Source organism: Quercus lobata, chromosome 4 (assembly GCF_001633185.2).
Source record: "Quercus lobata isolate SW786 chromosome 4, ValleyOak3.0 Primary Assembly, whole genome shotgun sequence".
NCBI classification, from domain to species: Eukaryota; Viridiplantae; Streptophyta; class Magnoliopsida; order Fagales; family Fagaceae; genus Quercus; species Quercus lobata.
Genome location: NC_044907.1, coordinates 40,689,103 through 40,716,252, shown reverse-complemented (window position 1 = coordinate 40,716,252; position 27,150 = coordinate 40,689,103). Strand labels below are relative to the sequence as shown.

Below are 27,150 nucleotides of genomic sequence, written 5' to 3'. Positions count from 1 at the left end.
GCGTAAATTTATTACTATGCTAAAGTTTTGGATTTCTAAAAATGTGTTCCCCAAGCTGTGAAAGAAGACATACTTGTTGGCTAAGGTAATATATGAATCATCTACGTCATACGATGAGTATATTGTGAGTATTATTATTAGCAATCCTCCACCTGTCCCTGAAGTTTTCCTTCTTTGAACGGCAGGTCAGGCGAGAAAAAGGAGAAATTGAGAATCCTCCCAAGTTCGAAGATTATCTTTCGCTGACTTTCTCTCTTCTCTGATAAAACTCGAAAACAATTCAAACTCGACTCGCCGCATGGCCGCACCGCCAAGTCAGCGCAGCGGCGGTGGTCGAACGACGTCACTTCGCGGCGACACCTACGAGTCTGATAAATTGGAATCCACCACTAGCTGGGACGCCCTCGAATGGACCAAAATCGAGGTCCCCTCCCAATTCCCATCCAATTCTAGGGTTTCTTCTCTTTCTCTCTCTCATCTCTCTAATTCTCTATATTTTGGGCTTTTGTTCCTAATCGAAATTCCCTTCCTTTTTCTTCCAATTCGTATTTTTCTTCTTTTCACAGCCCGATTCGCGGTACGTTTCGCATGTGAAATTCGATTTCCTGCTTGAAGCCGAACAAGTCATAGTCGAGGTGCGTCCAGTTTATGCTTCAATTGCTTGTTATATCTATAATTTTAGAACCTCAATTAGTATGTTTTTTTGAAAAACCTAGTTACATTTTCATTGCAATTCTGGATTGCTTTAGATTAAAGATGTGTCAAATGTTAATGTCATGTCCAGTTAGTGCATTAATTGAGAAAACTGTGCAAAATTAGATTGTAGCTACTTATTGTAATCAAAATTGGATTGGATTCTCAGTGGACATAAGAATTTTTCAAGAATTTGATTTCCGGCATTCTATTAGTTTCTCATGTTGATTTGATTGTAATTTGTTCTAGATACTTATTAAAAAAAAAAATTGGAAGTTGTGATGGTTGTGCTTTGAATTTAATCAATAAATAGTGGACGAGGGATTAACGACATCTTTTGTTACCTTTCTAGCTGTGGTTAGATTGACGATTAGTGTCTTTGCAGTACTTAATATATAAGTAATAGTGGCTCAGTTTTTGTTCTACTCATTTTTCTGTTTTTTTCCTATCTAAATGCGTTGCTAAGATATATTCAATATATGGACTTTGCTTTCAGGGATACGGTGTTGTTCTTGTTAATACAGATGAGGCGGGTACCTTGATAGTAACCAATTTTCGTCTAATTTTTCTAGTAAGTATGAGTTAAATATTTTTTGCATGTTAATTTTTTTTTCCTTGATATGACTATATTGCTAGCCTATGTGCATTGCATTCCAAATCTAAGTTCTGGTACTTGTCCATCTTTATACTATGGTGTGCCTCATAAAAAACACAGTAGAATGATGAAGGTACCTAAGGCCTAAGGGTCATCAAATAGCCCAATTCCCATGGGCTGGTCCAGTAACCTGCCAACCCACCAGGCTAATGGGTGGCCTGGCCTGGTACTGTTGAGGCCCGTGGATAGCCCGGTGAAGCAGGCCATGTGTTGATTTTTCTGCCCATGGGTTCCCATTGGGCAGTCCGTTATTACAAAATAATTTGGGTGGGGTTGGGGGTTGAACTTAAGACATGAGGGAATAATATAATTTAAGACCAGACACCTTAGGTACCGTTGTAGCAGCACCTAGTAAGCACGGACATTGACACGGATACGGGTACGACACAACAACACGAGAAATTTCTGAAAAATTATAGTATGAAACGGCTGGTGTGACACAGGTATGGCACCCTAAATGAAGTGTTTGTGCTTCCTAAAGTAGCACCAAAATTTATATATATATATATATATATATTTTTTTTTTTCATATAATATTGGTCCCTGATGTAATCAAATAATCATTTCTGGTAGCAAGTTATAGTGTATAATGAATGCTTATAATTAGAAGCAAAAAGAAGAAGAATACGATGAGGAGAAGAAAATTGGTTTGGTAACCCAGGAGAGAATTTAATATAAATGATAATGACATTAATGCCCTTACAAGTTGTTGATAATTAGCCTAATGAGCTCTAGCTCAATTGGCACCTCCTCCTCTTTGTAAGAGCTAGGTGTAGGGTGAGATTATGGGTTCAAGACCCACGGAGTGCATGTGTAAACTGACCAATAAAAAAAAAAAAGAACTTGCTGATAATTAGAACTGCTGTTATTGCATGTTTGTATGACTTGATCCCCTATGCTCCATTTGTTTTAGCTCAATACTATTATCAGCCCATGTGGTCTGCAGAAGCTTAAAATAGATATTACATCTATTAGAATCGAATATACTCCACAAACGTATCTATATAAGCATCTCCATATGTATGCATGTGTGTTGTGTATGTGCATGGATGTATTTATGCAATTGTGAGTGTGCCCATGTAGATGGATGTATGTATTTATGTACAAATAGACATGTGTATGTTTATATATTTTGTATGTTGTGCGTCATTGCCTCCACTTTTTTCTAATATTCTTTCTTTTCTTTTCCAAGAGTGAGGGAACAAGGAATATCATTGCACTTGGCACAATTCCACTGACCACCATAGAAAAGTTCAGCAAAATGGTAAGTTCTCATTTCTGTAGGGTTCCCCCGCGCCCCCCCTCCCCCCCCCGGCGCATTTCTCTTCTTGTGTTCATATCATTGTAATGTTATGTGGAAAATTCAATTTGTTTCTCCAGGCTGGAGTATACATATATCTATAGATTACGAGGTTACATTTTTGAGACAGGACTTTGATTAAATTTTAAGGGAGTGTTTGGAAATTCCTTTCTGCTGAGTTTTATTTATTTATTTTATGATTGTGTAAATAACTTGCTTAGATGCATATTTTAGTTGCTTTTGGCATATAAAACCTATAGTTTCTTTCTTCCTATACCAGCTCTCCTCTTCCATCATCTTCAACTACCTGTCAACTTCTACCTCCACCTACATCTTGATTGCTGTTCTCTTGTCAACATTTGTGCCATTTATTTCTTGTCATTCCACTTTGCATTCCTTATCACTGTTTTATCTATCTTATATTGCATCTTTGTTTCTATATCAGTTACATTTACTGCCATTTGGCAATCTTCATGGACCATCTTGCAAATTAGAGCCGTGTTTTGATAGGAAATCATGGTAGAACTTTTGAGTTGGCTTTTATCTCTTATAACTTAAAGGAACATGTGCCGTTGACAGGAGAGTTGAGGAGGGGATGACAAGAAGTTTGGGACGATTAAATATAAGATGAATGGAAGATGTAGAATTAAGAAAAAAAAAAGGGATAATCTGAGGATTTTCTTTTTATCAGGGTTTTGTCAAATTTTTCTTCTTCTTCTTCTTAGGCACAGGCCCATGGATTCTTTCCTCTTTTGATAAGTAAAAAAAATTATCAAAAGAAAAAAGAAACTTAGGTAAGAGGCACAACCTATATACATGGGATGTATACAAAAGGTACCCCAACATTAAGCTCTAAAATTACCATTTTCAAGCATCTCAAGTTAACTTGCAAAGGAGAATTGACCTGAAGCATTTACCCACTCAAGTAAAGATATGGGGAATCAAAGTTTTAGGTCTAAGACAATTTTCAAATCCTTCAAAACTTCTAGCATTTCTCTCTCCAAATACACCACATGAGACAGTGAGGGACTGCGTTCCAAATCTCTATATTGCTGCATCTACCAAATCTGCCAGCCAACTCATTAACGGCCCACTAGACTACGTGGTATTACCCAATGAAGCCCAATTGTTTCAAGTGCAGTGGGTTTACTATCGTAAACACACTGTACTTTTCTAATCAATAAAACTTCAATTACCTATCAAAGAAAAAAAAAAAAAACCCAATGAAGCCCAAAGAGACTGAAAACCATGCTCCAAGGCAATCGAGAAGTAGGTGTCTGCAAGTTCCCCTAAGAAGCACCGATACAGGCATGGTACAGTGATATGGCAATTCTTAAAAAATTAGGATATAGGTACTGTGGGGATACGTGTATTAGTTAATTATTAAATATATCTTTATTTAACATTTTTATATATTGTTAAGCATTTATTTTAATATATTGTTAAAGATATTATAAATTTAAGCTAAAAAATGATGTGTTTATCTTTTTTTTTTTTTTTTTTGGATTTCCTATCTGGAGTTTTGCTTTTATGTAGAAATAATAATAATAGTAGTAGACAAGTTTGGACAGCTCAAACTCAAGTGAAGGCCTTGAAGGGTCAAACTTGGCACACCAAAAAAAAAAGAAAAAAAGAAAAAAAAGCAGATTAAACAAAATGAAAGGAAAAAGTTGGTCTGGGTGAAGCAAACGAAGAAGAAGAAGAAGATCAGCGACATGACGGCTGCAGCAGTGCAGATCATATACATATATATATATATATATATATATATATTATCAATACCTGGTTCTGACCATGTCCCGCTATATCCCAATTAAAAAATAATTTTTTTGGTTTGGATACATTTCAGACGCACATGCGCAGCTTTGTCCAAGGCGTATCCATGTCCAATACATGTCTGACAAGGGTATGCTTCCTGTTTTGCCGTGTCCATGCTTCCTAGCTCCCCAGCCCACTCATGCATACAACACTGGTCTACAACAATCAATTACTATTTTCTGAGATTGTCAACAATTAAGAGGGGATTATAGGATTCCATAAGTTCTTTCAAGGAAAATACTGCTATAGGGTGTAACTTTTTGTAGAATGATTTAACTTTGGACACTTTTGCTAGAATTATAGTTAAATTCACCATATTCTAATAGTTTAAACTTTTGGGATAATTAGTAATTTATCATGTATTAGAGCAGGTGGACCTAAGATCAAACTTTGTCTCCACTCTACCTCCTATTTAAAATTAAAAATCTTACTTTTAGGGTCCCACTTATTAATGGGGAGTTTAGGCCAACACATGAGGAGTGTTAGAACTTAGAAGCATGGTGAAAATATTATATTTACCATTTCCTTTTCCTAATAGTTTAAGCTTTTGGGACATTTGGTAATTTATTAGCATTCATTCTAGATGGATTCCAACATGGTTTATCTACTCCAGTTCTTACTCAATTAAATAGTGTTTATAAAAGATACTACAGGGTTGTGGTTAAGGTGGAGGAAGCGGTGGGTCGTTTCTCTGTCTCTTGTGAATTCAAAAATGTGGTGGATCATTTTGTTTGGGCTTTGACTGGTGTTTATGGACCCAATAGTGATAGAGACAGAAGTTTTTTTTGGGAGGAGTTATCTGGCTTATGTAGTTGGTGGGATGTGCCTTGGTGCGTGAGAGGTGATTTTAATGTGGTGCGGTTTCCTTCTGAACGTTTTGGTTCTGCAAATTTCACTACAGCCAAGGTAGTCAAAGGCGTTAGGTGACCTTGAGGTGCTAGCCCGAGTGAAGCAAGGTGCTAAATATTAAATATAGTTTTTTTTACATATATAGAGCTTAAATCATATATATTAATGTACTGAAAATTATAATCAAGCCTCTCTTACTTTGTTCCTAATGCGTAGGAATTAGTCTATAAAACCAGTTTTTGTGTTGAATCCAATAGAGCCCGAAAAAAGAAGAGAGAGTATAGGAATAAAAATAAAAAGAGGAGAGTTGCTGTTAGAGACTAGAGGGGAAAAAAAAACTAACAGAGGGGAGCTACGAGGGAAAGAAAAGAACAGAGAGAGCTGCTCTGAGTTAGAAAGGAGAGGGAAAGAAAAGAACAGAGAGAGCTACTCTGAGTAAGAAAGGAGTAGAAAAAAGAAGAAAGACAAAAACAAAAAAGAAAAGAGAGAAAAGAGGTCCGGAGAATGAGTAGTAATAGAAAAAAAGAGAGCTTTTTAAATTAAAATTACATGTAGGAAATAGGAATAAAATAATGTTATAAAATTTAAAAGTAGAAATAAAACCTGTTGAGGTAGGGTACCGTTGGGCAATTGTTGTAGTGGCTAGAAGGTCATGTATTTATATATTATTTTATTATTTATTTGTGATTCTAAAAAACTAAAGTCTGATGTGCTTTTTATTAAACATTAGTGGTTGCCAACTCAAACCCCACTAATGTTACTAAAAGACAGAATTGAGTTATAAATTAAAAAAAAGCCAGTAATCTTTTTAACGAAACCAAGTCCTCTGCACTAGAAAGAAAACAAAACGACAAAAAGAAAACAAAGGGGATAGAGGCTCTCGCCTAATGCCTGGAAAAACTGTTCAAGGCGAGCGACTAGTCGACAGAGGCGCTCGCCTCACTAAAGGCGCCTTGCCTCAGTGACCTTGAGGCGCTTTTATGCCGCCTCGCCTCACCTGAGCGCCTAGGCGCTCGCCTGAAACGCCTTTGACTACACTGACTACAGCTATGCATCGGTTTTTAGCTTTTATTTCCGAGCAAAGCCTTATTGATTTGCCTTTGGTTGGGGGGAACTTCACTTGGTCTAACTCTAGAGAGGTTGTTTCAAGATCTAAATTGGACAGGTTTCTATTGTCAGCAGATTGGGAGGAGAAATTTCCATCTGTTTGTCAATGCCGACCATCTAGGCTGCTATCGGATCATTTTCCTATCCTTCTTGAGGGCGGGAATTTACATGGAGGCAAAAAACCTTTTAGGTTTGAGAACATGTGGTTAAAGGATGAGGGTTTTTTGGAAAGGGTGAGCTCATGGTGGGAGTCCTATCATTTCCAAGGAACTCCTAGTTTTTCTTTGGCTAACAAACTGAAAATGTTGAAATTGGATTTGAAGAGATGGAATGTGGAGGAGTTCGGTAACATAGGTCTTAGGGTGCAGAATTTGTGGAAGGAGTTTAATGTGTTGGAAGTTATCGAGGATGATCGTGTTCTCACAGTGGAGGAAAGGAGGGAAAAGGAACAAATTCGTGGAGAATTAGAAAAAACAACTTTGTTGGAAGAAATCTGCTGGAGGCAGAAATCTAGGGCTCTTTTTCTTAAAGAGGGAGATAGGAACACAAATTTTTTTCATCGTATTGCAAATTCTCATAGAAGATGCAATACTATCGATAGGCTTATGGTGGATGAAGAGTTATCTACGGATCAGGGGATCATTGAGGGGTGCATTACTCATTTCTATAGGTAGTTATACTCAAAGAATGAGGTTCACAGACCTCTTTTGGATGAGGTTGTTTTTTTCTAGAATTTCTAAGGAAGATGCCACTTGGTTGGACAGACCTTTTGATGAGGAAGAATTTGGAGTGGTCCATGATTTCAATGGTGATATAGCACCAAGTCAGGATGGTTTTTCAATGGCATTTTTTCAGTCATGTTGGAGCATGGTGAAAACAGATATTATGAATATGTTTCATATTTTTCATGCCCACGCTGTCTTTGAAAAGAGCCTTAATGCTACTTTTCTTGCTCTCATTCCTAAGAAATTTGATGTTGTGGATGTCAAAGACTTTCAGCCTATTAGTTTGGTGGGAGGGGTGTACAAGATTATTGCCAAGGTGTTAGCCAATCGAATGCGAACGGTGGTTCACGGTCTTATTTCAGAATCTCAGAATGCCTTTGTGAAAGGGTGACAAATTTTAGATTTTGTCCTTATTGCTTCTGAGTGTTTAGACAGTTGATTGAAGGCAGGGGTTCCAAGGGTGTTGTGCAAATTGGATATTGAGAAATTGTACGACCATGTGAATTGGGAGTTTCTCATGTTTTTTTTTACAGCAGTGTGGTTTTTCTAAAAAGTGGAGAAGGTGGATTAGGTGTTGTATATCAACTATTAAATCTTCCATTTTGATCAATGGTTGCCCATCTGACTTTTTTGGGAGTTCTAGAGGACTTCGGCAAGGTGATCCTTTATCCCCATTTCTCTTTGATATTTTCATGAAGGCCTTGAGCCATATGTTGGTTGCAGCTACTGCAGCAGGTCAATTTTCAGGCCTCATAGTTGGGAATGCAACTGGTTCCTTGATGAAGGTGTCTCATTTATTGTTCGCGGATGATACTCTTGTTTTCTGTGATGCTAACAGCACTCATATAACAGCTCTGCGTGGGATTCTTTTTAGATTCGAGGAGATGCCAAGGCTAAAAATTAATTTAGGAAAATCTGATTTGGTTCTAGTTGGGGATGTGCCTAATCTACATGAGTTAGTGGAGATTTTGGGTTGTAGGGAGTCTGCTCTTCCGCTGAAATATTTAGGTCCTCCGTTGGGTGCTACTTTTAAAGATAAGTCGATTTGGAATCCTATTTTGGAGAAGATGGAGCGAAGGCTAGCTGGTTGGAAGAGGTTGTATTTATCTAAGGAGGTTAAGGTTACCCTTATTAAGAGTACTCTCTCTGGCTTGCCTATGTATTTCCTTTCTCTTCTCCTGATTTCAGTTAAGGTGGCTAAGAGAAAGGAGAAATTACAAAGAGATTTTCTTTGGACTGGTATTGGGGATGATCATAAAATTCATCTAGTAAATTGGTCTAAGGTTTGTAGGCCAGTGAAGAATGAAGGGTTAGGCTTAGGCATTCGGTGTTTGAGAAGGTTTAATTCTGCTTTATTAGCCATATGGTTGTGGCGTTATGGTTTGGAGAATGATGCCCTTTGGAGAAGGGTCATTGGGGCGAAGTATGAGAATGAGTGGGGTGGTTGGTGTACAAAATCTGTGTCTGGGGCATTTGGTGTTGGTTTGTGGAAGTTCATTAGAAGTGGCTGGTTGAAGTTTTCCAAGTTCCTTCGGTATGATGTGGGTGATGGTACTCGTGTGAAGTTTTGGGATGATGTGTGGTTTAGGGATCGTCCTCTTAAGGAGGCGTTTCCAGATTTATATAATATTAGTAGGACAAGGGATGCTTCGGTCTCTGAGGTTATGTGCTACGCTAATGGGAGAATTTCTTGGGACATTCAGTTTTGCCGTTTAGTGAACGATCAAGAGTCACAATCTTTGGATTTGTTTGTGGTTTTGATCTATTCCACTAAGGTGCGGGGTGTTGGTTCAGACAAACTTTGTTGGAAGCCAGCCAGCAGTCGAGGTTTCAAGGTAAGTGGGTATTATCATTCCCTATCCCCTTCTACTGTCATTTGTTTCCCTTGGAATATGGTGTTGCAATCGAAGGTTCCTCCTCGGGTAGCTTTCTTCTCTCGGACTGCGGCTTTAGGAAAGATTCTAACTATTGATAATCTTTGGAAGAGGCATTTTGTTGTTCTTGATTGGTTTTTTATGTGTAAAAGGTGTGGGGAATCTGTAGATCATCTCCTCCTTCACTATCCTATAGCATATGAGATGTGGAGTATGATCTTTTGCTTGTTTGGTATTTGTTGGGTGATGCTGCAACGGGTAGTGGATTTGTTGGATTGTTGGTCTTGCAATTTCAGGTGACATCGTAATATAGTTATATGGAGGATTGTGCCACATTGTTTGATGTGGTGTATCTGGTGGGAACGGAATTCTAGAAGCTTCTAGGGCCGCGAACGGTCCATTCTTGAGTTTAAGTCTTTTTTCTTTTTTACTGTTCTCAAATAGTGTTTTGTTTTACCATCTTTTTCTTGTTTTTCCCTTCCTGTGTTGCTTGATCATTGTAATTTGGTTTCTTGATGTTTTTGCCTCATTCGTACATTTCCTATGTATTGGGTTTGTGTTCTTTTAATAAAATTTTTATGTTACTTATCAAAAAAAAAAAAAAAAAAAAAAGATACTACAGGCTCCAACTTCGATCATTTATTAGTCGAACAAAGCTAACATCCCAGTGGAAAGCATTCTCATAAAATCTCAAGTAATTTTCCACTGAAGCGTTGAAGCCTCCTTATTACGCATAATACGAGAGCCCACACCCACCTCAAAGCTAGTGATGTGATAGAATTTTTCCCACTATATTCTTATATAGGCGGACTCCATAAGACCCATGAACCTTATTGGAACACCAAACTCACGTTCTGCCTTATTTTTGTCTACCACCCGTCTTCAACCCATAAGGCCCATGAACCTTATTGGAACGCCAACCCCACATTCGGCCATATTTTTGGTCCACCGCTTGTCTCCATAAGGCCTCTCTCTCCAAATACCACCAAAGATCCCGAGTAAGACCTGATTGAACAAGACTAAGTCCCTGATGCTTAGCCCCCCAACATTGAATTGGTTCACAAACTTTTTCCCAATTTACCTCTCTTTTTCTCTAAAATTTTCCATATAGGGCAAAGAGGAGCTACATTTCATAAGACTATTTTTGAAGTTGACCAAAGGCAGAAACTATAAAAGACCATAGTTTGCTCCCAAAGGAGTTATATATAGCAACAGATTATCAACTGATTGACTATTAGTATTACACTTACACGTGCCACACCAATTTACAAGGATAATACGCTACTCCCTCTGTCCCAAATTGTTTGGCCTAGTTAGAAAAACCCAATTATTTAGGGAAACATCATGAACTGCCTTATCTCTTTAAAAAAAAGTTAGAAATTTCCTAAATTACCCTTAAACAAATTTATCAAAAAATTATTTAAGAAAAAAAAAATTTCTAGTATTGGCGCCAACTGCCAAGCAATTTTCAAAGTTATTGTAGATTTCAAATTTTATTAGTGTACTACTCTTACAATTTGCAAACCTATATTCAAATCCAAATTCTATAGCCACCAAGCCTAATCCAAATTCAGTGGCGTGTTTGTTATCTTGTTGGCATCAGTGGCTTGGAAAACATAATTTAGACATTTGGAATTTGGTTCCAGAGTGCTTGATGTGGATTGTGTGGTTGGAACGAAATCGTCGTTCCTATGAGGACATTGAGAAGACATTGGATGAGTTAAAGGTTTTATGCCAACGGAGTCTTTTGGAGTGGTCTCATTGTTGGGGTTTTACTGATTGTTCTTCTATCACTGAGTTTATGCTTTCCCTTAGCTTAGTTTCCTGATTTCTTTTTGTTGTTGTTCTGTTTGTTCTTTATTTTCCTGTTGTTCATCATCATGAACAACTTGTACTTTTCCTTTTTTCTCATTAATAATAGTTTTCTGATTACCTATCAAAAAAAAAAAAAAGATTAGAAACTCTACTGGTGGCAAAACAATAGCTTTAGTGGATTCAAAATTTAGGTTTTTAATTTTTTTTTAATTAAAAAAAATGCTCCCACAAATAAATTAAGGGCATAAAGGGAATGTAAATAAATTAATCTTGTTTGACTTTTCAAACAGGATATAATTTTGGGACATCCCAAAATGGAATTAAGACCAAATAATTTGGGACAGAGGGAGTATTTAATAAAATTATCCACAGTTAAAAAGTGCACCCAAAGCCGCTGTCCACACAAAACAAAGCAACATTTTGGGAATTTTACCATACCAAATACTCTTTCAAGGACATTGCCCCCATAAGATACTCTTAAAGCTTCATAATAAGAGTGAGCACTGAATTTTCCATTGTGGTTCAACTTCTACAATGAATCGTGAAGTTTGCACTGAAATGTTTTTGGCATTTTATTGTCAATGTAAATGATCTTTGTGAATTTAGTTTATACATGACTCTGCCCTCATATGTGTTGATAAGATCTTGTTTAACATCCTTTTGCCATAACCACTGCCTCTAGGGTGTTGCATTACCCATGTGTCCCTCCAAAGGCCACTTAACCTTTCTAGGTTGTTAACCTGATCTCTTTAATTTCTTTGAACTTCTTTATTCTGGTCATTGTAGCGTGCATTTGGCATCAGCTTTTTCATTCAGCTTTTAGACTTTATGCACAACTTTTTAAAACCTCACTTTTTTCAAAATACAAGTATATTTTAGCGTACTTTCAGCAAAAAGCTAAGTTAATTGATGCCAAATGCACACGAAGTATGATACATCTACTCATTTAGCTGTTTTAAGATATCCTCTTTTAATTGCTTTCTAATTTATCATCCCTTCAATTTATATAAGACATATTAGAGTTCTGCCCTAGCTGTCAAGCTCCTCTCTCTCTGATCTTCTGTTGGCTGTGGTAAGATTCAAGAATAAAATATGAAGTATATTCAAAGTAAAAACATGACTTGCTAGGCAAGTATGAGAGGTGCTGTAATCTTTGCAAATTTCTTGTCCACCATCATCATGCTAGTGCGTAAGTTGTCTTAGGAGATGACACATTCAACTTATTTCATATTAATTCCCTTAGTTTTATTCTTTTGACTGGATTGACATATTGAGTTGTTTATCAGCCATGTAGTTAGACCTTTGGATGTTGGTACTGCCCTAATGTTTGTCATTCTTTGTGAGTATAAGTAGTTGCATGTCTAATTTACTACTTTAAGCGAATGTAGGTCATAAAGGCTCAATCAGCCCTTCGTCAATCTGACAAAACACCGTCACGACGACTTCTTCAGGTCATTGGTATGGATTTTGATAATTTCTTTCTCTGGTATTTTGATATTCTATTTTTGATATGTTAATCCCAAGGGGTAGCACAATTGGCTGGGGACCGTGCCACATGAAGTGGAGATTGTACTTTGAATCTCTCCTTCCCCCTCCCCTTGGGGCCAAAACTTATTAAAATATAAGATATTCCTATTTTTGAATGTTAAATGAATTGAAATGTATGGTTTCTACTATCATTCTAAGGCTATGTTTGGAAAAGAATTCGTTATTTACTTGAGGATTTATTGGAAATTAATTTCAATGCCAATTTCATTTGACAAGATGCTATTTGGATGACATTGATGTTGCCTTGGTAGTGGTCCTGGTGTGAGCAAGAGAGGGTGGTTGTAGTCAAAATAAGGCTTCTTCTTTATCTGATGTAGGAAAGCATCAGCAAAGGGCTTTGAGGCTATATTTTAAAAGGTTCCAATGAGCTCTAGCTCAAATGACTCCCCTGTAAACACAAGTGTATATCAGTATATGTATGAAATTATCATATGATACCATCAGAACACTTGCGAGTGGGACACACCTTTTTCAGATATTATTATTTATATATTCTTAATACCACATGTTTATATTGTTACGTTAGCTTTTCTTTGCACTTTGGCTCCTCATATTATTGAACAAAATTTAAAAAGTTGTTGCTGATACAAATGATAAGACAGTTTGGAAGACTAGGAAGTCCTTTTTTTCCTTTATTTTTTTTATATATTTTTAAAAATAGTCCTCCAATGAATTTAAAGCACTTCTGTTTTTCATCACCAATAGTTATTATTGGAATGGTGGCTACTTTTATCGCTACTTGGCTGCGTTATTTCTTTGGCCTACTTAGTCATGTAAACCCTATACAATCTAGTTAGATAGTCTAGATTTACTTGGTGTTTCTTTGTGAATATCGCAACAAATTATGGTTCCTCTTATATTTTGCAGGCAAAGATATGAGAATTATTGTCTTTGGTTTCCGCCCTAGAACGAAGCAGGTAAATTTCACTGTTTTGCTTTTGTATTCAATTTTCTATGTTTAATGTTCAAACAATGTAGGCTTCAATATATTTGCATATGTTTTAAAGCTTCTTGTTATGTGTATAGTAAAATTTTGATTATTTATATAATAAAGAATGAGCATAGAATTTGTAAGAGGTCTCCACAATGGGTTCCTGAAGTGAACATGATTTAATGACATTTTTAAATACAAGTAGGTAGCAGGAAGTAAAGATTCATTAGCTTAGGAAATAATTATTGGGCTTAAATGTTACCAGATATTTGGGAAGGAACTCCAATGTGTCCCAAAATAATTCTAAATTCTTCTGAATCTAAATCAAATGAATTCCTTAAATTCTAGAATTTGCCTATGCCTGATAATTTGTCTTGTAACAGTTAATCTTTAAATTGGGAAAAACTTCATTCCAGCTGAAAATGTAATTACACCTTTGGTAGTTTGGTTAGAAAAGTATGCGTGTGGAGGTAATATTGGTAATTTGGTAAAGCGAGTTACTTATCAAAAATATATATATATATATATATATTGGTAAAGCGAGTTACAGAAGATGTTAGCTGCAGGTGGATTGGTGTTGACCTAAGGTTATATGTATTGTATTGCTTGTTACAAAAGTAATTGGGAGGTTTATGATTTGCTAATTTTAATGCATAAGGAACAGGTGTGTCTAGTTAATCAATGCTTTTCTTTTCTTCTTTGTCTGTACTTGTAATTTTCATTTTTGAGTTGTTAATTTATAGTTTAGAAGAGTTAATTATGCTAGCATATGGCATTGTTCTAAGCCAATTAATATAATTATTCATTAATGTAGAATGCTGTAAGTAGCTTCTTGCATATGGTATGATTTTTTAATCTTACAGAGACGTGCAGTATTTGATGCATTACTACGGTGTACTAAGCCAGCAAGCCTATGGGATCTCTACGCTTTTACTTCTGGACCTTCCAAATTCAAAAATAGTAACCCAAAGGAGCGATTACTAACCGAGTATTTTCGGCTTCTTGGAAAAGGCTCCTTCTGCCCGTCAAAGACTATGATTGAGGATGGGTCATTCACATTTTCCAATGACTTGTGGAGAATAAGTAGCATAAATTCCAATTATGCAATGTGCCAGAGTTATCCATTTGCCTTGATTGTGCCAAAAGGCATCAGGTTAGAAAGTGTAATCTATATTTTCTGACTTTTGTTCTAAAATTTCCAATGTTAATAAAGTTTACTTCATTTTGATGCTGGAATTGTGCATGCAATAACTTTATATGGGTGTTGATGCTAGTGATGAAGAAGTGCTTCAGGCTTCAACCTTTCGTGCAAGATGCCGATTACCTGTAGTTTCCTGGTGTCATCCTCGTATGTGACTCATGTTATTTTTGTTGCTTTTGTCATCCTGGTATGTGGCACATCTTATTTTTGTTGCTTTTGTTTGTCATGACTTATGCTTTGCTATACATTATGATTTATAGGAAGTGGAGCTGTCCTTGCACGTTCATCTCAACCATTAGTTGGTCTCATGATGAATATGAGGAGGTACAGAAAAGAGGAAACATTGCAGAAAAAATGAGATGTTGTATACATGGATTTGAAGTGTTAAAATTTTTCTTTTATCCATATGGCTCGTTGAAATTACATGAACTGACTTCTCTGCATTTGTCTTCAGCAACACTGATGAAAAGCTTGTAGCCGCACTTTGCACTCAACTTGCTAGTGTGAGGGGGGCTCGGAGGTAGGCGTGTAAAGCTATTCCCTTTCTGCTATTTATTACTAGCCTCGTCGCACACACATGTTTAGAGCGTTTTTATTTTTTATTTTTTAGTTTTAAATTCCATTACTGTTTGGACATGGAAGAATTTCAAAATGTTTGGTGGTTATATTTTTATCAACATTTTAAGATATTAGAAGTTACAACTATAAATAAAATATGGGAAGGAATCAAATATATATAAGGGATTTTTAAAATTTGACTATTTTACCCCTTACCATTTTATTTTATTCCAAATTTCTTTTAACTGTAAATCAAAATACCTTTTTTGTCCTAAATTTGTGTTTTTGAGATAGTCAATTTGAAGAGTTTCTATTTAAGAAGTCTATCAAAATAATTCTTCCATCTCTCCTTAATCTCACTTCCTTTACAAACAACTTTTTTTCTTCATCTTTAATGTGCTTGAGACAATTCAAGTCTCTTGCTTTCCTTTCCTTTGCCTTAGGAAGTTCATAGATATTCTTTTCATCATCCTTCATCCCCAAATTGCTTTATAATTCATTGTATCCTTAAATCTAGCCTTTGGGACCACCTTTTTTTAATTTCCTCTTTGCTATTTTATAATTTTCATAAGCAACATTGTCTCTATGTTTGGGCAGGTTTCTATGGCTCTCTCTATAATCTAACTTTTGCTTGAGCCTCCTCATTCCACCACCATGTCTTCTTAATCAGTAGCTTACATTGTTAGATTCTACAAGTACTTCCTTACACACTCCTTTAATACAACTAGCCATTTCATTCCACATCTCATCAAAATCTTAATCGGGGCCTTACTTGTCTTTTTTGATTATTTCATCTTTAAACACAACTTATTTCTCTCCCTGCAAACCCTACCATCTAATCCTTGGGTTTCTCTGTCTACTATCTCTTCTTTTCATCTTTCAACACCAAATATCTAGTACCACCAACATATCTTGAGTGGTTGCGCTCTCTCTTAGTATTATTACTTTGCAATCTTTACAAATTCTACTATCAACTTTACAAGGATGAAATCTATTTGGCTAATGTTTGTCCCACTTTTTGAAGATAATAATTGAATACCTTTTCTTGAACTAAGTGATTTTTAAGATCATATCATATGCCATTGTGAAGTCTAAAATATCATCTCTTGACTCATTCCTTGCTCCATATCCCTGCCTACATCAACCCTTTCAAATCCCCTATTCTATTTTCCGACAGGACCATTTAGGTTTCCTCCAATAGAAGTCTTTTTCCCATTTGACAACTCTTGAATCAATTTATTCATGTACTCCCAATTATCAAAAAAGAAAAACATTCATGTACTCCCAAAATTTTTGCTTGATGGATTCTTTCAACCCTATTTGAGTAGCATGTGCACTAATTATGTTAATTGTCTCTTCTCCTAAAACAAGAGTTATTGATGAAATTCTATCCTTTATTTTCCTAACATCAACAACTTATTCTTGAAGAATATATATCTATGATTATGCCTACCCCATTTTTATTTTAATATTTTCCTATATACCATAGCTTATATTCTGTTTGTTCAACTTCTCTTAATTTCTCATCTTTCTATGGTATGCAAATATATATATTATTCTACTTTATATTTATATAAAAAAGATTATTAATCATAGTTGTCCACACTTGCTGCTAATTTAGGTAATTTTCTTTGAAACTCTGTGTCACTTTTTTCCTTTTTTTTTTTTTTTTTTTTTTTTTTTTTTTTTTTTTTCAGGAAGCTATATATTGCTGATGCAAGACCAAGGAAAAATGCTTTAGCAAATGGGGCCATGGGAGGTGGCTCAGAGTCATCCTCAAATTATTTTCAATCTGAGGTCTGTTTATGGTTTAAACTGTCATTTATTAATATCTTGGCCATAAACTTGATGTCTTATTATTTGACTGTCTCATTTTCCTTTCGTGTTTTTTTTTTTTATCAGATAGTTTTCTTTGGGATAGACAACATACATGCGATGAGGGATAGTCTTGCTCGACTTAGGGACTACTTAGACACTCATGGCGCTACTTCTTCAGATGGAATGTCATCATTCTTGGTTAGTTCAGAGTCTTATATAGATCTGGCTGCTTATCAGTGATACACTATATTAATTAATTAGTTTGTTGGGAACTGAAGTACATTTCCTGAGATATGAAATGATGTTACTGCAAGTATTATATGCTTTCTATTCTCTTTAGTTTTGTGAATGTCAATATTGAAGCAAGACAATATGGTCAAAATTTGAAAGTTGACCTTGGAATTTGCATTGCAGCTTAGAAGGTGTGGTTCTTTACATCTTCAAATTCATAAAAACTAACACAGCTGTGAAACTTTTCCTTGCAATAATATATGGTAGATGATTACTTTCATAATGCTGTGTTTTTATGATCCACTGTTATTTCCCTTTCATGTAAGGTTGACTAAAACTTTATATTTCTTTAACAAGTAGTGATAACACTGGCTCAGATTAAACTTTTGGGGTTCCTTTTAAGTCAATGCATAGTGTCCATTAAGCCTAGCTTACATATGATTTCATGCATGTGAGCCAATTTTGAAAGTGTGTCTGAAGTCTAAAAGTCCTAAAATGTTCTCAAGGCACCTTATATTGCTTTTACCTATCAAATTTTTTTTTTTTAATTGTTCTCAGGGCCTGCAAAGTGGGGATAATCTCAGAATTCATTTTTGTTGAGTTTTTTATGGGTGTTATTTTGTGCATTTTTAATCAACTTCTAAAATGTCTTGTTTGTAATGGGTGAGAGCCTCTGATACTAATACTATTGACAGAGACATGGTGGATGGACTTGGGGTGGAGGCAACCTGAGCAGTATGTCTGCTTCAGTATCAACCCTTGGTGACAGTGGTTGGTTAATACATGTTCAGAATGTCTTGGCTGGTTCGGCTTGGATTGCTGCACGTGTTGCTTTGGAATCGGCATCAGTGCTTGTGCATTGCAGGTTATAACACTTTTAGTTAATCATTGTGACAATTAAACAGAGATCATTCAATTTGTTGATTACACGAGGCCATTGAGCTGTAGCTCAAATGACACCTCGGGTTTTGCCGTGGTGGGTGAGGTTACAGATTCAAGATCGGTTAGGTGTGTGTGTAACTTATAAAAAAAAAATGTTGACTGCATATGAAGTTTGCAGTCAACTTTCTGTAATCTTCTACGTTTTAGCCTTCTCTATTTTTGCTGGTTTAGAATCTATATTTTCTGTTGTTTTGTGTAGTGATGGATGGGATAGAACAACTCAGTTGGTTTCACTTGCTAGTCTGCTGCTTGATCCATACTATCGGACATTCACAGGGTTTCAGGTATTAGCTGAATATTAGTGGACTATGTCCTTTATTTTTTTAGAGTAATAGGATTCTACTTAAAAAACAGAAGGGATTAAACTTAGGACACATTTGTGTGTGTTTGACAACCGATTAGAAGTTAGCTTTTTTGCTTAAATTATCCAATATTTGCAGGTTCCACATTACTTTTGTCTTAGCTTTATTTGAAGTAATATAAGTTTCAGCTTTTTAAAAATAAGCTAGCTTTTTGTCTCACATGTGGGTTTCAATTAGTTCAACTGGTAAAGTCTCTTGTCCTCGAATAGGAGGTCTTGGGTTCATTCTCCGTCTACTCCAAAAAACCAATTGGAGTCTCATAGTATGCTAATAAGCTACCGAAAATAAGCAATTCCACAAGAGATAGAAATAAGGAAAAAAGCCACACCAAAAAAAAAAAAAAAAAATTACAACCATCTAAACAATGCCAAGGTGAAACAACAAATCCCTCAAATCACTCTGACCCAATCAAAATGATTTAAATTTAAATAATGATACTTCAGCTCTATCAAAAGTCTTTAAAAATTCTCTTCCTCTTCCACATCAAGCACAAGGGCATAACAATTCATACATCACTACTTTGATGCCTATTAAAGCTGCCTTTTGAACATGCTAAAAACTCTCACTGAATTAAGCATAGCCAAGAGATTCTGATAAGGAGAAAACTAATAACTGAACTTCCTAGCAACAATATACTGAAGAAGAATGTGATTAATTCTCTCTCCACTTACTTTTCACATATGGCACCAATCGACAAAGATTCTCTTACACATATGTTAGCCATTGTTAAGATTTTTACCTTGGGCCACCGTCCAAGTTTAAAAAGCTACTTTTGTTGGAACCTTTGCCTTATAAACAGTGTTTCATGGGAAATCAGCCATCTAATCTCCTTGCAAAGACCTAAATAATCTCACAGTAAGGCCACTTTTGTTTCAGTGTAAAAATTTTTCTATGCTTGAAGATGTTTGGTTCAACTGAAAATGTTAGTCTACAGAAATTGTTTCCTTGGCCAATGGAAAATTACACCAAATGATTTCTGGGAAAAGCCTTGATTTCATCTCCACCCTCCTTACCCCTTGCAATTCCTCTATGCTGCTACAACCACTCCTCTCCTCCATCACTGATAGCCATTGTTACCCACTTGCCCATTGTTGCTAGGACAGTCCCTGCTGCCCATTGGCACTAGCTTCCACTTGCCTGCCTCTGTTAACAACCAATTGCTAGCCATCGCCGCCACCAATGTTGAGCCATTGCCTAACACTCGTCTGCTGCTGCCTGGCCACCGCCACCCCCCCATCACTAACTTCAGGTCAGCACTGATTGCTGGCCTTTACCATCTCTATTGACCACTCCCTGCCTGTTGTCGCCACTGTCATTGTTACCTGCTACTATTGCACTTTCTTTCCAACCGCCACCACCGGCAAAAATTTTCAGTGCAATCAAATGCTAAAAAATTATTTTCCAGGTTATAACCAAACAATAAAAATCATTTTCTTCTTCTGAAGATATTTTCTGTAGGAAAACATTTTAGGTCGAACCAACAGAGCCCGAAGTTCTGCTTTTTAAAACAATTTCCAGCCCTACCTACCCTACCCATCCCTCATTCCTTAATTTCAGGCCGCATAATGCCATAAAAATTATCAACGTATTCAAGCTCCAAACCTACAGTGCCCGTTAAGTCTATGTATATACTATGTATAGTACATCCTTATCCGCTGCAATGTTAAACAATTTAGGGAAAAGGAGTTTCAAGGGCACCTCTCTGCACCATAAATCTTGTTAAAATCAGATGCAATTTCCATCCCTAACATTAAATGTTCTAATGTGCTTCCACAAACTTACCTCCAACCACATCTTTCTCCCCAACTGGAACCAAGTTTCTCTTACCCAAGTTCTTCTCTGAACCTAAGACTGAAGTAACTGGTGTGACTTTAAATTTTGTTTCTTTTTATCTTTATCCAGGCACTTGTGGAGAAAGATTGGCTGGGATTTGGTCATCCATTTTCAGATAGAATAGGCATGCCAACAGTGTCTGGTAGTGGTAATGTTCCTTATGAGTTAACTAGGCAGACTTCTACAGGGAGCTTTTCAACATCACCTATGCGCCAGCCATCAGGATCATTTACATCTCAGGGTCCAAGTTCAACTCATGCACAGACTTCAAACAACTATTCCCCCATATTTATGCAGGTATGTACCTTGATCATTTATTTAGGGAAAACATACTCACATCCTTTCACAAGGCTGAGTCACTAGCAATTATGTTCCTGCTGCTTCTCATGTCATTGGTGTTGGCATCAAAAAATATTGATTAGTGCTTTTTACAGGCCCTGCATTAAGCCCAAAAACTAGGGCTAGGTGCAGAAATGGCTGCTGAACCCTAACCAGCCCTGGTTGTGACTAAATGGTCTAGGCAAGATTGACAGGGGGCTGCAAACCCCAATTTTTACCATTCTATTGTTGTTAATGCATTGTATATTTTTATTGGCGGAGAAGTAGGGGCCTTATTCAGGCCTCAATAAACCCTGCCAATTCCCAAAATAGTTAATAATGCTTAAAAGGGGTTGCCTAGGACCTGGAAAGACCCCAGTAAGCCCTGAACTGAGACTAAAAAGTTCAGATGGACTCCAAATGAGCTAGCAATGCAGGGAGTGGCAAGCCTTTAACTCTCCAATAAATAAATAAATAAATAAATAATGATAATAATAATAATAAAAGCAAAGGGAAAGTTTATTAATTCTCTCCCATAAGTTACATAACCGATGTGGGGGAGGACTTATGGATGACACTTCGAACGTATAGAAGGATATTGCAATTATTGAGAAGTTCCCTTTGAATAAGGGGATTTAAAAATTTAATATATTCATGCACTCTAAAATGGACAGGTTGAACTAGGAGTTGGGACAGTTTGGGAGACATGTCTGCAGATGCTTATGTGGTGAAGTTTGGGATTTGAAACTTGAGGTTTTCAGGGTTACTGTTTCAAATTTAGAAACCCTAGCCAGGAAGGGTGGTTAATTGATAGAATGACAAGAATGTGGCAGTGGTTTTGTTAGTGTGTGCATGGCATGTATTGTGGCACTTGACAACTTAAAGCTTATGGAACTAATGTTTTTCAACATCTAGTAGTACTAAACTATTACTATCATTTTTGTGTATGTCCTAACCCCTACAGTCCATTGTCAAAACTCTCCCCATTTGAGTGTCTATCATTTGTCCAGTTGAGGTCATGTTAAGAGTTGATGTCAAGCATTTCATGAGTTGAGGTTAAAATGAGAATTTCTTGCATGTCCTTTCTTTTATCTTTTTGCTTGATAATTTGGTATTTTTAGTTAATGATCTTGTTTTTATATCTATTTTGTAGTGGATTGATTGTGTTTCACAATTGTTGCGGATGTATCCTTCTGCTTTTGAGTTCTCTATGGTATGCATCCTTCTTCAATATGAAAGAATAAGTTTCATTGTTTTCATTACGATTTGAATGTGTTCATCCCTTTTCATTTTGCCTCTTTGGTCAGAAAATAATTGCTTGCTGACATGTATACTATTTGATGATTCAGGTTTTCCTGGTGGATTTCTTGGACTGTGTGCTGTCCTGTCGTTTTGGAAATTTCTTCTGTAATAGGTAATTTGCTTTTGTCAGTGTTGGCCTTGATACAGTGTAATGAATCATCACCTATCCAAAAAGTTTAAGCCGTTAGGAAATGGTGAATAAATCATCTAACCAATACTCTTACACTTCCTCTCATGTGTGGGCCCAGATTCCCCATTATTTGTTGGGCCCAACATGTGGAATTTTTAACTTTTTTTATGTGGGAGGTAAAGTGGTGACAGGGTTTGAATTCAAGATCACTTTCCTAAGACCATGATAAATTACCAATTGCCTAAAAGTGTAAACTATTAGGAAATTGTGAATTTAATCATTTAGCCAATGTTCTTGTGCCCTTACTATTTGGATCAGAATGTAGGATTAGATATCTTTTTCTTCTTCTTCCTTTTTCTTAAATTAAAAAAAAAAAAAAATTTGTATAAGGGAAACCATTATTGGATTGCAGGATGAGATATCTCAACTAATAACTAGTTAATTATTTGAAAGAAACTTATTCTTGTGTCTATCTTGAGGTTAATGGCCTGACTTGATGCATAGAGCTGAAAACATGAAGTGTGTACATAATAATTCTTCAACAATTGGTCCTTATAGTGAGCGTATATATAGCATGGTACTGAAAATGGAAAAGAATATGTTTGAAATGCATCAAAATTTGATCATAAGCTTGAAATGGAATGAAATTTGTGATAGATGTAAATATGCTAAATAGAAAGCTGAGAAGTTGGTCAGCAAGCATATTAAGTGGTTGAATGGAAATATTTCTCTTAGGTCAATAAACTCATTTTATTTTTTAAGTTCATCAATGAGGTTGACATTTTTCATTCATTTCACAATCTTGGTGGCTAGGCACTAAAATCTGGGGGTTCATCCATTTAAAATTTATTTCGACCTTAAGTGATTCATCTCTTCCTCCTTTCTAGTTTCTTCCCATCGCAGTTGTTTATTTTTATGGAATATTAGGATTTGTTTGAGATCCGCTTATTTTGCTGAAACTGAAAGCATTTTGCTGAAAGTACTGTAGATAAAGGTAAAAGTTAGCTGAAATAGTACAATAGGACCCATGAATAATATCAAAAAGTGCAGTAGGGCCATGAATAGTAACAAAAATAAGCTGAATAGTAATATAAGCTGGCAAAATTAATCATGCCAAACATACACTTAGTTGTTGGTGTCTGCTGGTATTTGCTTGCACATTGATCACTCATTCTACTTGCTCTAATTGTCTTCTAAATTATTCTTAAGATACCTGAGTTTTTTAATTTTTAATTTATTATTATTATTATTATTTTGCCTAAGCAAAATTCTGCAATACTAAATTGTTGTAATCACTGGTCGTTCATAGATAAGGTTCTATCAAGCAGTAAGAAAACATACAGTGATACAACAAAGAAATTCAATTTTATTTATTTTTTATAATAGTAAAAGTACCTTCTTTTCTTCTCATTGCGTACAATATATTTTCAGTGAAAAGGAGAGGCAGGAATGTGGCGTCTCTGAGGCTTGTGGATGTTTATGGTCATATTTGACTGATTTGCGTGCTTCAGAGGGAAGCTCTCATGTGCATTACAACTTCTTTTATGATCCGGTAAAACATGCTGATGCACTATTACCACCAGCAGCTGCCTTAGCCCCAACTCTCTGGCCCCAATTTCATCTCCGTTGGGCTTGTCCTTCAGAAGCTCAAGCTGGGGAGCTTGAAGCTCAATTTAAGAAAATGGCTGTAAAATTCTCTGAACTGCAGAAGGTAACAATAGTACTTCTGTCTCTGGCTGCTTAAAATTTCCCCAATGAACTATTCCTTCCCCCCTTCCCCCGTTAAAGATAGCAACAGTAGTAGTCAGGTTAGGTGTGGGTGTTTCGGGTCAGGACAAAGTATGTTTTACTCCAAGATGGGGCTATAGATGAATTGGAGTTGTCTGATAATATTCTTGTTCACCTATCATTTTTGCAGAAGCCAATCATGTATAATTGGCATGTTTTTCTTTTCTGCTTTCAAATGTTCCCTACCTCAACCCCACCCCCTCCCCCTCCCCCACCCCCACCCCCCACACGAAAAAAGAAAAAAAGAAAAAAAAAAAAAAGGATGTGGTTTTACTACTTTTTGTCATGTTCATATTGAACTGTAATTGATGTGTTAACAGGCGAAAGAGGTGGCAGAAAGGAAAGCTAAAGAGATTACAACTGCTATGGAATCATTAAGTGCAGAGTTACGAAATGAGAAGCAGCTCAGCAGCTTGGCTATGAACCAGGCGAAGAGAGCCATCAAGGAAAATGTGGCCATAAAGAGAGCAGTACAGTCTCTGGGGTGCAATGTTCACTTCTCAACCACTGGTGATTGTACTGTTGGCATTGAAAGCAACCCAACAGAAATTCCACAGAAATTCATTAATTCTTCTTCAAAAAGAGATGGTACTTTGCAGAATGATGAGAAATCAGATCTCTCTGTTTCTATTACGGTAATGGCTGACAATGATATTCCCCACAATCCACTTGATCGAGTATGTGAAACTTTATGTCCATTACGCACTCGAGATGGAGTCTGCAGGTGGCCAGATGCTGGTTGTGCGCAGCTTAGTAGCCAATTTGTTGGACTAAAGGCAAATTTTGATGCATTTGACCAGCTTTCTATTTACGATAGTTATTTTCAACCAGAAAAATAATTATGGATTTGGAGCCAAGCATGCAATCCAGCCAGCACCAAAATTTTGTTGCAGTAGCTTCTCCTTTGGGGAAGGATTCGAGTAGATTTATATTTAAAGCTTTATCAGCACAGATACAAGATTCTTTCTAAGCTCACCATCAAAGGCAATGGATGTACTAAAATGGACCCTCACATTTTGGATGGGTCCCAGGACCGTTTGTACAGACTATAGAGTTTAGCTGAGGACCAGCTTCATATAGGCAATGTAGAAACCCAAAAGGCAAGCTTGAAATTATACATGCTAGTGCTAAATTGCTAATGTATATTAGAGTGGTCCAAATCTTTGTAGGTTTTGTCAAGGTGTCGTCTGGTTAGTTTAGTTTTAGTGTCATTCTTTTCTTGAATAAGATTATTTTTTGTACAGTTTTCTAGTTATTTAGTGTAACATTTTTTATTTTATGGGTAATTTATATGCCAGAAGTGTAATCTAATAAATTTTGTTACTGGTGGAAGAATTTCCTTTTCATGAATCCATATCTTGTCATTCTGTGTGCTTTTTGGTGACACTCCTGTACTATAGTTACAACATTGGGTGTGGGGGATTTGAACCTTAATTCTCTCATACTAAAAAAGAGAATGTTATGCTATTAAGCTACAAGACTCTTGGTGGTTTTTCCGAACAATCTCACCATTGGTTGTTGATGGCAAGCAAAACGAGACCATTTTTGGCATGACCTGTAGTGTGCAAATGATACGATTTAAGTCTTTATTCCCTGAACTCTTTCAGGTTGGTGCTAATATGAATTGGCTCGTATCCTTGTGGAGTTTGCAGCTTCTGAGAGCAACTTGTCCTGAAGGGCTTCCAGGCCGAAGTGATTCAAAGCCATGCTCCTCACGGACTTATGGATGTGAGAAACGTTATAATAGTATCCTCAGCTTTGCCTTTATAGGGAAAATTTTTTTCCACCTTTGGTACTAGGAATAGTAAAGGATGGTTGTGCATTATTCTCGATCTTTGTTTTGCTAGAAAACCGAGGTTAAACACTTGCAAGCCTCAAAAGCCGTGTCTTGATGGACCTCTCTCATGTGATATGAATAATCTTTTCACAAAGAATGCTTGAATTCGGCCCCAAATGCGTAAGACCTGACTTAAGCAGACCATATCATACCACTTTGTTTAAGGAGTTAGTTTACCGATTTAATTCATAATTCATATCACACTATTTTTCTAAAGGAATTATTTGATTTACACCCAATAAATTTGGTGAATTGTTATTTTAGTCCATTAAATTTAAATATTACCATTTTAGTCTGTTAATAACTTAAACAATCTTACCATTTTAGGTTTGTCTAATTTTTAATACTTTTTTTAAATTGAAATATTCTTTTGTTTCAATAAAAAATTATTACATTACCAAATAAAAAATATTCTTTTGTCTCATCATTCTATCTTTAGGTCACAACTTTCAAATCTACTGTATTTGTTTCTCTATTTTGATCACCTGGGAGTATAGGACGTTGTGTTTTTTTCTCAAAAGAAAAAGCTCAGCCACAACTTTTAAAGTGTTGTACAGCACTCTAGTCTTTAAGTCAGTAACTCAACAAAGGCAGTAAAATAGAAATTTACAGTACTGAGAGCAATGGAGGAAGAGAAAAGAGAGATGGTCTGATACCAGAGGTTGTCGACTTAGACTCGAGCACAGCCTAGAGAGACGGACTCACAGCAGGCAACTGGCACTGCGATCGGGGGCACACGCACAGTAATTGTAAGATAGTAGACAGATTTGTTTTCTTTCTTTATTTATTTATTTTTTTGTAATTTGTAAAAATATTTTAAAGGAGAAATGGGATTTGTTATTTCTTCTCTCCAAACGGCCTCAATAATGGGCCAGATTTTGGTTTTTTTTTTTCTTTTTTTGGGGGGTTTTAAAATTTTTTTTTTTTTTATAACAAATTTAGTTTTTTTTTATTTATTTATTGGATTAATTACAAAATTTGAGGGATTTTTAATTTTAAGAGGGAAAATTTCTGAAAGTTGAGGGGGGCCATTGAAAAAAATTTTAGTTATTTTTTATTTTATTTTTTGGGCCAATTCTAAGTACTTCTAAGTTCTAAAGAAAAATTCAAAAAGTCAGGAGGGCCTTAGCCCACTCCAACCCTCTTTAGTTTACAAGATACATTTTGGTGCTACGTAGTACGTACCCCCCTGATTATTTATGTTTTGTTCTTCTGTGGGACACTATGGGAGAAAGTTTTCCCCCAGAGTCCACTTTTTTTTATCCTTCCAAAGAAAAATGAGGAGGGAAAAGTGTTTCGAAATTCATTTTAAACAAATACCATCTCACCTGTCCCTGCCCTCACCTTATTCGTGACCTGACTTTTGCCACTTCTTATCCTTGTTTCTTCTCACAGCACAGCAGCAACGTCCCAGGTTCTCTTATCCTTATCCTGACTTTTTTTTTTTTTTTTTTTTTTTGCCTTGTTTAATCAGCACAGCAACGTTTGATTATTTGCCCAGGTGGCCCACAAAAG

The 27,150-nt window shown here is 36.2% G+C and overlaps 1 protein-coding gene across 3 annotated transcripts; it reads left to right on the top strand.

Moving 5' to 3' along the window:
• On the top strand, positions 1–25,184 carry LOC115983611 (phosphatidylinositol-3-phosphatase myotubularin-1-like). 3 transcript variants are annotated; one of them, XM_031106336.1, is made up of 20 exons: positions 1–85; positions 186–454; positions 567–635; positions 1,190–1,264; positions 2,541–2,612; positions 12,225–12,294; positions 13,252–13,301; positions 14,179–14,468; positions 14,590–14,663; positions 14,777–14,840; positions 14,971–15,036; positions 16,772–16,871; positions 16,977–17,090; positions 17,819–17,988; positions 18,265–18,349; positions 20,330–20,557; positions 21,732–21,791; positions 21,928–21,992; positions 23,442–23,721; positions 24,119–25,184. In XM_031106336.1, exons 2-20 carry the CDS (start codon positions 299–301, stop codon positions 24,635–24,637), a joined length of 2,607 nt encoding a protein of 868 aa, XP_030962196.1. In that variant the 5' UTR covers positions 1–85; positions 186–298; the 3' UTR covers positions 24,638–25,184. The 3 variants fall into 3 exon arrangements, with proteins under 3 accessions (XP_030962196.1, XP_030962198.1, XP_030962195.1); XM_031106338.1 differs by lacking the exon at positions 1–85 and having other exon boundaries at positions 114–424; XM_031106335.1 differs by lacking the exon at positions 1–85 and having other exon boundaries at positions 114–454.
• The last annotated feature ends 1,966 nt before the right edge of the window (positions 25,185–27,150 follow it).

What these genes read in the sequence shown, in the direction of transcription:
- LOC115983611 (XM_031106336.1), top strand. Translation starts at nt 299, where the DNA reads ATGGCCGCACCGCCAAGTCAGCGCAGCGGCGGTGGTCGAACGACGTCA. An exon ending in ATTGTGCCAAAAGGCATCAG is followed by an intron (nt 14,469 to 14,589) that starts GTTAGAAAGTGT and finishes TGTTGATGCTAG; the next exon opens with TGATGAAGAAGTGCTTCAGG. An exon ending in CTGCTTTTGAGTTCTCTATG is followed by an intron (nt 21,792 to 21,927) that starts GTATGCATCCTT and finishes TTGATGATTCAG; the next exon opens with GTTTTCCTGGTGGATTTCTT.